The sequence below is a fragment of the Ceratina calcarata genome, unplaced genomic scaffold, assembly GCF_001652005.2.
Source record: "Ceratina calcarata isolate Rehan_Ccalc_2016 unplaced genomic scaffold, ASM165200v1 scaffold23.2, whole genome shotgun sequence".
Lineage (NCBI taxonomy): Eukaryota > Metazoa > Arthropoda > Insecta > Hymenoptera > Apidae > Ceratina > Ceratina calcarata.
The window spans coordinates 69,769-81,729 of record NW_017144855.1 but is presented as its reverse complement, the minus strand read 5'-3'; the positions used below and the strand labels follow the sequence as shown (position 1 = coordinate 81,729).

The 11,961-nt window shown below is 41.4% G+C and overlaps 2 protein-coding genes across 4 annotated transcripts in view; one reads left to right on the top strand and one right to left on the bottom strand.

The window, feature by feature from the left end:
- Nucleotides 1-3,514, bottom strand: part of LOC108622618 (uncharacterized) — a 3,807-nt gene extending 293 nt beyond the window's left edge. Inside the window, exons 1-7 of one of the 2 annotated variants that reach the window (XM_018020628.2) lie at nt 3,342-3,514; nt 2,109-2,275; nt 814-1,020; nt 635-751; nt 461-548; nt 264-399; nt 1-178 (exon numbers count right to left, since the gene is read on the bottom strand). The exon at nt 1-178 is cut by the window's left edge and continues 293 nt beyond it. In XM_018020628.2, the coding sequence (XP_017876117.1) occupies nt 1-178; nt 264-399; nt 461-548; nt 635-751; nt 814-1,020; nt 2,109-2,275; nt 3,342-3,384 (936 nt within the window). In that variant the 5' untranslated portion in view covers nt 3,385-3,514. The remainder of the gene's footprint in view (nt 179-263; nt 400-460; nt 549-634; nt 752-813; nt 1,021-2,108; nt 2,276-3,341) is intronic. The other variant, XM_018020629.2, reaches the window with a different exon arrangement.
- A 1,354-nt stretch (nt 3,515-4,868) lies between these two features.
- On the top strand, nt 4,869-6,501 carry LOC108622607 (macro domain-containing protein CT2219). 2 transcript variants are annotated; one of them, XM_026811633.1, is made up of 6 exons: nt 4,869-5,112; nt 5,184-5,313; nt 5,488-5,766; nt 5,841-5,957; nt 6,017-6,225; nt 6,303-6,501. In XM_026811633.1, the coding sequence occupies exons 1-6, from the start codon at nt 5,098-5,100 to the stop codon at nt 6,387-6,389; spliced, it is 837 nt and encodes a 278-aa protein (XP_026667434.1). In that variant the 5' UTR covers nt 4,869-5,097; the 3' UTR covers nt 6,390-6,501. The 2 variants fall into 2 exon arrangements, with proteins under 2 accessions (XP_026667434.1, XP_017876077.1); XM_018020588.2 differs by having other exon boundaries at nt 4,870-5,112; nt 5,509-5,766.
- Nucleotides 6,502-11,961: the final 5,460 nt, after the last annotated feature.

Here is an 11,961-nt window from a genome sequence, read left to right as displayed (position 1 = left end):
CTTGAAGTAGCGATAGGCCGCGTAGCCGGTGATAGTAAGGAGAGTGGCTGCTGCGAGCGTCGAGCCGACCGCCACAGGCGCCGTTTCGTCACGAAATCCGCGAGCGCTGAGCGACGTGCACGAGAATTCCGCCGCGAACTCATTATTCTTAAACTTGAACGGTTGCAGTTTCATGTCTCTAAAATTTTTTAAACAAGCTCCTTTGTTAATGCGCACATCATTAATTAATTATAATTAATCGTAATTTTTCAATTACTAATTACCTGAGGGATAAGATAGCATTATTCTTGCCATCAGTCAGAGAGATTTCTTTGACGTCGCATGAATACGATTTTCCAACTGGTGTCGGGAACAGCATGGAGCTGTGCCTTTGTCCGGTACTCACTCGAATCGTTTTATCTAGAAACGATTCGAAAATAGTTTAGTATCTAATTATGAGATCAGAGAAATATCAACTTACTCGGTTGATCGGTATGCTCGAAATGTCGATCACTGGAGTTGTACGTCAATTCGATCTTTTCGACGTACCATCGTTCGCCGCCGGGTGTCTGAAAGTGTAATTTTCTTCTGTATTGATCGACCTGTTTTCGGAAGAAATGGGAAAAGGAAGAATCGTACTTTGAAAACAAATTACCTTTGCGAAGCTCCACGATAACACGAAGGCCCGCCACTTTAGGGACATCGTCACTGTGTTTTCGTTATCGCAATTCCCAGTTACGGTTGCATCGTTCGGGACGTAAATGTTCGCCTCCTAATGACAGTAGACCGATTGAACTTCGACCTTTCGCTGATTAGAGGAAAACGGGAATTTACCTGTTCCTCCCCAACCTTCGTTCGATATTTCACTGTAATCAAAGCATCCACTTGCAGTAGGATACACGCTTGTCCGTTGCTGCCGTCCAAACGGTAAAGTGGTTCCTCCGTGGAGAACGATCTGTGCGTCGTCGACAATAACTCCGATGTCATCGTAGTGCGGATAATTGGTACGGTAGTGCTTTTTAGCTTGAAATTCACCGCCGGCTTTAAAACGTTAAATTAGTCGTTTAAGTTTGAGGATACAAATTTATAGAGAATAATTGAAACGTTCTTTTGGATTCCTTGTACATCGCTAAACCATTTACATTAGTACCATTATGATGCAACTGGATTAATTCATAATGTTGTTGAACCAAGCAGATACCAATGAACGACATCAAATATAGTTTGATCAATCGTGTGAGTCAATGTAGTACGTAAACGAGTTTCGTGACCAAGCGGAACGATTTCACGTGGATTAAAAGGATTCTAAAACATTTTAATGGAAAGTTCTACCTTTTAAACCTTATCATTCGCTTGTTACCCTAATCTATACCTTTCAACGCAAGGGCTGCACGCTACCCCTTTATTTTCCTACTTTACAAGAAATCGCGAATTGTCAAGTATCCGCTGGGCATATTAAATGTGGTCGAACTCGTATACGTACATATATAGTTCCGATAACGGTGCTCGAGAAGCAACAGGCTATCCTTGTTAAAAAAATTCAAGTTATCGCTCGCGATCGCGTTTAACATCGAGTTCGTGTATATCGTCTCATGTACATTATTTAAACGGATTATCACGAATCATAGCGAGTTCGATGAATGTCTATGAATTTCGCAGGACTACGCTTTGCAAAACTGTATAGAAATAATAATGAAAAACTAAATTCGTATTCAACGTATTATATTATTATTATTAGACTAAAGATTTTTATGTGTCAATTTAAAAAATGATTTAGATAGGAATTTCTTTCATCATTCAAGTATTGTGACTTACATGTGGCTTTTGATGTTTCATATATTTTTATATATTATGTGCATTAATATTTTCTACAATTTTTCCATAACTGTATAAAATCCGCGATTTAATCGTTATCAGAATGTTAGCATCATGAAAATGTTAATGAATTGTACTTTTACATTTGACTGCTTTTTTACCACGAATCCATTTACATAATTATTCATACATGCGTATCGATCACGAAAAGCATTTAAACTAGGTGCACGCATTCTCCGGCTACGATAAAATATTCCCCGATGTCACGCGGATAATTAACAGGGTTGTTTATGTCCCACAGCAAGTGTCCTTACCAAAAGAAGCCTGGACTTCGAAACGGGCAACTCGATGACAACCTTTGGTGTTCGACGCGTCGTGTATAGCTGTTCATCCACTTTTGTCGACGTCGGTGTCGGCGTCGGCGTCAGCGTCAAAGAAGGTATACTGTACGCTGTATTGAATACACACCCTGCGAAGAAAACTATTTCTTTCTTTCGATGCTAAACACGTTTTACAAGTTGATATCAACAAACTGGAATAGACTGCGGATTTTTAAGAAAATTTTATGGCAATATGCAATTATATTTCATATTAATATCAATATAAATATTGATATTTCATATAATTTTATACATTCGATGTTGATTTTACAAACATTTCAAATACGCAGTCTATTAACTTGGTTGTGACAACGCATCGAGAAACAAGGTGTTCTATTCAGCTAAGATCTACGTATCAGTCTTAAAATCATTACGATATTCCGTATATTTATCTACTATTAAGTACCGCGATAAAAATAACACTAAAAAAGTTGGGATTGGTCAGGATAACTTTGTAATCGCGGATTAATTGATATAAAAAAAGTTTGTTGACGCGTAATTTATAAAAATAGAAGAATTCAGGTTCTATATCGGGGTAAGTTTTTTGCCAATCCGTACATGAACGTCCGCCAAAGAGATGCGCGCGTCGATGACTTTTTCATTAAAAGTTCCTTACCCCTCCTACGAATAATTCGGGGTAGTTGACTTCACAGAAAACGCCCCGTGAAAATTACAGATCACGCTACTAATGCACGGCATATCGGCATAAAACTCTTCTTATCATTCTGGAAAACCCGATGATACGTCACGCGAACCGATAGGTCACGTTACTATTTCCCCGACAAAATAACAATTATTAACAGTCTAAATGTTATATTGACAACGAGAATGTGATTGATGAATTCAAAAAGTACAGACTGCAGTGAATGTTTCGATCAAATTTAGCTACCCTTCCGACTGTGGTCATTGAAACCCTCACGAGCTTAATGTAATCTTATCATAATAAGAACAAAAGAAAGTACAACAATAGAACCAATTTCGGAATTATCAAAAATTGATAGTAAGTATGGGTCAATCGTTGCGTCTATTGCGCCGTAATGAAGCTCGTTGACAGTTCGACCTTCGAAATTTTCGGTTCCCTTACAATAAGACCAACTATTATCTCGGAACAATACAGACACCAACGAATTAATGAGGAATTACAACGAATCAATCGAGAAAACTCACATAGTACGAGTAACCCCTTAGTGTAATCTGCACGACGTATCATTTTCACCCTCGGCTCGCAACGCTGATGTTAAGTATCCCACTGCTCGTTCAAGTGACTCAAGACGATTTCACCTTGACGACGTTCGCGAAGCTTGTGAGCCGAACACGAATACTGGGACGCACACGGATCGATAGTAGAAGCTTTTAGCATGCGCTGCGATGTCTGCCTGCGCTGTATGTACAGAAAAGCACGGGTGGAAAGTTGTTCCTTCGTCATTTCACTTCAGGGTGGCGTTGCCGGTGACGTCGGGCGTCGGCGTCGGCGTCGGCGTCGGCATTCGCGTCCGCGTTGGCGTCCGCGTTGGCATTCATTCATTTTATGTGTTTCGGCTATACATACTTAAGGCCACTTCGAGCCATGATGATTCATGCTTATCGAACGGATAAGGGATGAATGGGGGAGTCCACCAGCTCTTCTTTATTTTGGGAGACCACGACTTTAGTTTTGTAACACATATATACATGGTTTCATTGATAAACATTTTTAAATAACAAGTATATAAATGATTGTTTCTGACGCTTGCATTTTCGAATTTTTTCCGTTTTTGTCTCATCACCTACTATTATAAGTCATTATATAAATTGTTCGATCATTCAGGAATGTGTAAAAGTAATTGAGAAATTATTTGATTCAAATACGTAATACTTATGTATTCTACAGAAAGATCTTTGAAGTTTGAAGAAAGAACTATATGCACCTATATGAACCTAATACAGTAAGTAAAGATTGTTGCGCCGCATTTTATTAACATTGAAAGGCAAAGAAGAATTGCAATACGTAGGCGATCATAACGACCCTCGTAATAATGTAAATGACGATAGTATAGGGCACATTTGATACGAATCGAAAGATCGCGTAGGTGGGTCGTTAAACATTCAAGATTAACTCGTCATTATTTCTCAGCATTTAGAAATGTTAGACTGACCCAATTTCCTAAAGTTAGTCGATTACCTGAACGCGTATGGAAGAACCGTAGTCGACCCTCTTTAAAGACCTCAAGTGGATCATCGATGAAATAAGTTCCTTGAGATCTCTAAAAGGAACCTTACGATAATAGGAAGTAATTTAGCCACAACGCCGTGCCACCTTACCTTTCGATAAGTAAAATTTCCGCAAAGGGCACGGCAGTTGATCTGGCATAATTAAATTCGTTTCACTGGTACCTGGACAGTAGCCAAGTCACGACACGTGTCATCTACTCCCACGCCTAACACCCACATAGTCATTTATAAATTACAGCAAAATACTTTTGCGTAGGGAAGTTCCAAAGGCATAAAATTGAAAAATTAAAGAAACTTGATGTAGAGAAAGTACATACAGTGAAACTGAAAAAAACCGTATTAGATCAAGTTAAAAAATAATGAATTGATTTCGCGCGCGAACAATTGCGCAAATTTGAATTCGCTGCCCCAGTCCATCGTCAGATGACGCTATTTGCACTGAAAATAATCCACAAACGTGTGAATCGTCCATTAGATGTCTCCGTTTACGGTTCAGTTGCATTCGCGGTTTGCCTCTACGTTCATCAGGTTCATCACCGGTCACAGCTGAAAGATAGAAACAAAACAACGCGATAACGCAGAGTTTACGTGATTTAAAGACCCGAGTACGTTGCGAACAGCTTGGCGGAATTGCGGTGGGACTTCTCGTAGGTGGAGGTACAAATCGATGATTGACAAAGGTCATTAAAGCTTTTTTAACGAACGGAAGACTATGTTGGCTCTCAGAGTAAGGGACGAGGGGATACCAAGGGCCGAGGGAACTGCGTAGTGAGAGAAGAATTTATTTCTGATTTCCAGGCGATACTCATCGCCGATCGTACCGCAATCACCGTCTTCCGGCCGATTTTAGTTCAGAATATCTTGAGTGGAAAGAGTTTCGTAACATCTGTCAACCCCGAAGAGAGGATGTCGTTCGAAGTTGAGAAACGTAAGCCAAACACATGATCATCTTGTTTATTTCGATAGTTACGTAAATATTGCTTGTTTCGAGTCGATATTGAACGTCGAAATATGAATATAAATAGTTCAGTTAAGTTCACGCTTTTTGCAAATGGACAGAGAACTATGAGACAGGCGATGCAGATAAGAACGTTCATTATAGTTATATCGCTATGTTGTACAGAGAAATTTTTAACCATGCCGGTAGAGGAAAAGCGAAAGTTGTATAAGGGAACCGTGAACACGATAGATGCGATTCCGACATGGTTGGAATACTGGAATAAGAACAAAGGGAATATTGGTCTAATGAACTTAGAAAGAGTTGAAAAAGTCGATGAGGAACTAGCTAAGAAAGTATCAATTTGGCAAGGTGACATAACATCTCTCGAGATAGATGCAATTGTGAATGCCGCCAACTCGTCTCTTCTCGGTGGTGGCGGAGGTATATACAAACGTTTCCTATCAATTATGAGGCCAGGAGATGATATATTAAAGAGTATCAAATATATTCTGTAGTTGATGGGGCTATCCACAGAGGCGCGGGGTCAAATTTAAAGAGAGAGTGTGCCACTTTCGGAGGATGTCAGGTCGGAGAGGCTAAAATAACCGGGGGTTACATGTTGCCTGCTAAATGTTAGTATATCCGATCGATGATTAAGGGGATTAGCTTTTTCATAGGTATAATGTTTTAGATATCATTCATACGGTCGGCCCGCAAGGTGAAAAACCTGAAAAGTTGAGAGAATGTTATGAGAACAGTCTCGAGGTTGCCAAGGAAAATCAGTTGCGCGTTATTGCTTTCCCTTGCATATCAACGGGAATTTACGGATATCCTCAAAGACCGGCAGCCAAAGTAGCTCTGTCTACAGTCAAGAAGTTCCTACTCGATAACAAAGACGCAGTAAGATTCTATATCTCAATGATATATAAATCATGAAATTAGGCAACAGATACTGATCGCTGGTTGAAACGTTACAGGTAGATAGAGTGATCTTCTGCCTATTCCTGAAATCTGACAAAGAGATTTACGAGGAGTTGCTACAAAAATATTTTGCTATCCATTAGATTATGTTCCCAGACATATCCTCTATTATACATGCTTTGAGATGAGTCTCAAAACGAACGGAGCAAAACTGTATCAGTGTACGCATTGTCGAATAATATTCGTAGAAAAATATTGATAAGAAGATGTATGTCCTTCCTAGAAATCACACCTTCGCTCGGAAAAGATTACATATTCGGGTTCGAAGAATGTTTCTTTCAAAGCTATCGGCAATTCGTAATTTCGCGGGCGAACTACATCGTCTGTCGTTGCGGAATGCCATTGGTCGGCAGCGATCGAGGCGCTGCGGCTTAACGGCCTGTCCGCATCGTGTCTCGGGCCGACGATGGATGCGTCGCCATCTTGAAAAATCGAAGTGTGGTAATGTCTGTATGTGGTCATAGGTGGGGGACGGTCGTTAATGTGGTGCGTCTCGTACGGAAAATCTGTCACAAATGGGTAAATATCTGTTGTATTGAAAGCGGTTCGACTTAAGGATCGTACGATTTTTTATTTATCGCGACAAGCGTAACGCGAGAACGCTGCCAAGAGAGGCAGCACACCCATTGCTCCGTAGTGGCGAATCGGCGATCTGTCGTGGCGAAGGTGCGCTCTCTCTTGAAAGAGAGAGCGATAGATCGCGGCTTAGTGAGCAGTGCCTGTGTGCAAGGAGTACAGTGTTATTTTTGTGGAATACGTTCGGAACGACTTTGAGCATCATTTTCGCCGATCGGGTACGCGTTCCCGTCGTTCGACCGCGAGCAACGGGCAACGTCGTCGCGTCATCCAGTTTCGTAGTTCAATGTGCGTATGCGCGTTCGCGGCGTGAAAATTAGTCGTATTCGTAGTTGGCCTCACAGTCGGTTGAAGGAACGGTCAGAATCCATTGGGATATCTTGGACGGAACCGGGACATAGGTTGTACTTGGTCGGTAACTTGTTCTCTCGCTCGGACAAGACGGACGTACGGACGGAGTCCCGTAATCCTGAATGGCCGCCGCCACCGCTTTCTAGGTTACTGACGGACACTCAAAGAGAGTGACGGAGAGAGAACGAGCGAGACGGACAGGGAGAGAAACGAGCCCGGCGATAGAGTGAGGGAGAGAGATAGGGTGGGAGAGAAAGAGCGAGCGAGAGTGCTAGGTGGAGAGCGGGAGGGAAAAGAAAAGAAGAGAAAGAAAGAGAGAGCGAGTGAGAGCGCGCGACTTCTACACACGACCAAGTACCGATGTGCGACCACCGAGGTACGCGATCACCACCGTCTCCCGGGTGTGTTCCTCGCGTTCGTCACCGATCTCAGATCGGAGACCCGCTGCATGCGGCAGACGAGGCTTGAACCGCTGGTGCTGCTACCGTCCTTTTCACCGCCTGTTTCCTCTCGTCGTCGCGCACATCTCGACGTCGACGCGCCGGGATATTACCTTAGATAAACGCGTGCTGCTCCCGAACACGCTCATACATACACACCTTTCAACGTGTACGTATCTCATTTTAACGGACCAGTGATACACATATAACCCGAGAGCGTGTATCGCGTTATACCTAAGCGGCGCAAGTGGGTGTGGGTTTCGTTCTGGCGGTGTGCTCGTTCGTATACGTGTATAGTGCAGCGCTCGCGCGCACCGTGCGTGTCCATGTACGATCGTACGCTTATATGCACGCTCGTGTAACCGTGGTAAGTATCCAGAAAATCAGGCTCTAGGGGAAGGGGTTACCCACCGGTGGAAGTGTACACGTTCTCTAGAGGAGTCGCCTCGGTTTTTTCGTTCCTCCTCATCTCCTGTCGTCCTCCGATTTGGCTCCAAAACATTTTCTTCCCCTCTGGGCTGTTGTTTTCGTGCTCACGATAAACCTAACCCTACATTTTGCTTTCGTCCGTCTGTCAGGAGCACGCTGGCCGAGAGACCGCGTTTATCGTTGACGTATCGCCCCGGTGCATGAGCCTCGATCGGTCAAACACATCGCGTTTCCTCCATAGTTTATTTACCGAGAAATCAGTACGTAAATACTGAATACATATTGTGCATAGAAATGATTCAATTACGACAGATGAGGGACCGGTTTTCACGAATATCGTGATCGTGTGTGTGTCTCCAACTCGTCGAAATAGAAGTTCCTATCGCACACGCATGTCTCGGCATATGTCAAATATTGTTAAATTAGACAAAGTGGTTTTATATGTCAATACATACATAGATCAAAATGCATGCAACAAATACGTACGCTATGAACTAATGAATTAATAAAAAATCCATTTGCAATTGGCAACATTCTCGTGTATCATGGAGAGCCTTTTCCTGACAGAAAATATTTTCCTTTTATTACCTGCTTTTACAATTTATGATCCATTGTCTCTTACGTCAAGAGCCACTCGAGCTCCTAAGGTATACGAATGCCGAACTGACCAACTTCATTTTCTTTGTATAAGCAGTCGCTTGAAATTGAAGTAATAATCATATGCGTTGATATGAAGTGTTGAAAATCTATGAAAAATGGAGTTGCTCACTTCTCAGGGTTATATTCATCTCCCTCCTTTTCTATTTAATCGTCGCAGAAAATGTCTATTGCGATAATATCGATTTATCGGTGCTATCAGTTCCCGTTTTTACCCTACTGCGCTGAACCTGTTCTTGACTGCATTAAAAAGTAAGCGCTTACTTACACCACTCTTTCGTCATAATTTTCCGTAAGCTACTTATTGTCAGTTTGGTGATCGTCCGTTTGCAATTTAAGCGATTGGTATAAATCGGGAAGACCAGAATAATCGATTTACACGAAGTTACGCGACCAGTATCTGGATTATCGATCATTTTCAACTATTCCTTTGTACACTTTCACGATCGCGAAGATTCTCCTCGGCTTGCGGTAACCTCGAGCATTGTTCTTTGAACGATGCATAATTTCTTGAAAGGTAAACGCGTTCGATACCCGAGAAACTTAGCATTTTATAGATAGACCATTGGATATTCCCGATCTTTGAATAGCACAAAGTAAAATAATGAAAATTGATTGTACCAGAGTATCAAATAGAAGGCCTGCGAACTTCAATGCAAGATTTGTACCAGAATTTTGTATCATCTTATTTATTCCGTATGCGTATTCACAGATGTATCAAGTTGATTATTACAATTAGCGAGATAGTCCAGATTATACAGACAATAAAGACACTTGCTACTTAAGTACCATTACATTAATATGCGTTATAAACAACTTACTCATTTAAATTACAGGGTTTTTATACATCGAACTTTAACTGTTTAGAAAAGAAATGAATTAGGAAATTAGTTTCCAACTTCTCGAATTTTATTTATCACATTATTTCTTTTTCTTGATTTTTCTTGCTTTCGTAGAAACTTATCATCGTTTTCAATGAATGAGCAACTGAAAAAAATAAAATAGAAATAGAAAGAGAGAGATAACAGGGCGTAGAGTGAGCGTTACTCGTTAGCTAACAGATTTATTCTTGGATTACATTATGGAACCTTAGTTTAGCGAGTTTATGTAATAGTCTTGATCCGTGGCTGGGCACGCTATCGCCGACGAGAGGCGAAACAAAGCGAAGTAAAACAAACGGGGAACTAACTTTCATCGTAATTCATCGAATCACTGAGCCGAGTAGCAGGAAACAGGTTGGTTCGCTCGCGAACTGCTTCCTCGTTAGGTTCTCTAAGCTCGTTACGATTGCGCGTTATTAAATACTCGTCGATGGACACCTCGTTTACTCGTAAAGATAATCGCGAATACGTAATGATCTCGATGGCTTCGGAGAGCTTTATGCTGTTAGGTGTACGCGCATCCCTGACCCAGTTTATAGGGATGAATGTAGGGCTCAACCCTTGACTATTCGCCTTAGCTCAACTTACGTGAACACAATGATTGAACTGCGGTTTTTTACACTATAAATGCACAATAAAGCATTTATAGTGTCAATGTAAATAATGAAATCTAACAGGAATGTCCTACATTCCTTAGGGACTTCTTATCTTTTGTATGTTTGAATATTATATATATTTGTTTATTTTTTCTCATGTATACAAGTTTTCTATAATTGAATGAAATATGCAATCTAACAAGATACTATGAATAGAGAGTGAATCGTTGGATTCCAAATCCTTTTGATAATCTTTCGAGACTTGAAAAAATTTCACACCACATATTAGGATACAGTCGACGCACATGCCTTTTCTTAGCCGCGTTTCCACATTCCCTTGATACGATGATATTACATATTAGTCGATGGGGAAGTATATGGGAAACACCTGTTTCTTTACTATCTAGATCGCGACGCCACTGGGCCCAGGGCACGTGATATGTTTAGGATCGATTGTTCGACATTGGTTCGTAATCTAGAATCGATGGAAACCGAACCGGGCGAGCCTGTTTTTCACGAACCAGTTTCTCCTTGTTACATACGTCCTTAATATTTCATATCGTTGGTTGTCCGCTTGTGGCTTTTGTGTCGCAAGGCGGTCAACCAAAGGCGGAAGTACGCCGATCTGTCTCGCGTCTCATATCTTGCACTGATAGATACGTATATTAGGTACATCGGAAATGACGATGTTATGATACGCGTATCAATCGTATTTACATGTTTCGATAATCGTGTATCACATCTATGCAAAGTAGCAAGGAAAGCATAGCGAGAAGCGGGCCATGCGAGAGTCAAAATTGGTCCGATGTTACATTCCAATGTACGGTCAGAGAAGCAAGGTATGATTCACTCTCGCCTACCTGTATAGGTCCGTTTCGATGGCTGACCTAATGCAACAGGGTCCGTGTCCTCGTTTGCACCGAATCGTAAAATATCCAGTTCCAATACTCGATTCGGCGATAGACCATTTTTGGCTTTGTTTACGTTTGCGTCAGCTAGCTAATCATTAACGGATTCAATTTACACAGATTGGATGAATTCATTTTATAAATTCGTTGCGCTGTTTTCAGATATATTCTCTTCCCTGTGGATAATATCTTTTTCTATTTATATTTTCCAATATGAGACTTCCCTAGGGTTTTAAATCTAAATTTAATATTCTTCTCTTTGTTCGTCAATCAGAGTTTCAAACAAATGTCTATTGTAAATTCAGCTGTCAGCATTTCTCTGGTGTTAAGTCGCGTGCTCGACAAATCGAAAGGGTTTTCGCCGTTCAGGCACAGTTGAGCGTGACGCGTTTCGATGTCACTGATTCACCGTAGAAGAGCACACACCGCAAAACGAAGCAGGTTCGTTAAGATTGTACCGTTCGAATTGAACAGTGAACGGTTGACCGGGCGCGCATCAATTAATAAAGAACACTCCGACTGCCAATGGACCATGCGTACCGTTATCGTTCTAACCATCCGTCGAATAAACGATGAATAGAACAGGCATTGAAAGAAAAGAAGTTGAATACAATCATATGGTCATCTGGAAGTTTAATACATCGTGGATATGTTTTCGTCGAACCGTATCAAACGTGTAGAGATTTTTTTATGAAACATATTTGTCGCGTTCTAATCGAGTGTTTGTTAACTGTTTCAGGCGTAGGGGGAGAGGGTGCATCGTCGAAGCGTTGGAGGGTTTGAGGCAGTGAAACTGGCTGGCCTACAATGTCCGCTA

What these genes read in the sequence shown, in the direction of transcription:
- LOC108622607 (XM_026811633.1), top strand. An exon ending in GTCGTTCGAAGTTGAGAAAC is followed by an intron (nt 5,314 to 5,487) that starts GTAAGCCAAACA and finishes CGTTCATTATAG; the next exon opens with TTATATCGCTATGTTGTACA. An exon ending in TACTCGATAACAAAGACGCA is followed by an intron (nt 6,226 to 6,302) that starts GTAAGATTCTAT and finishes GAAACGTTACAG; the next exon opens with GTAGATAGAGTGATCTTCTG.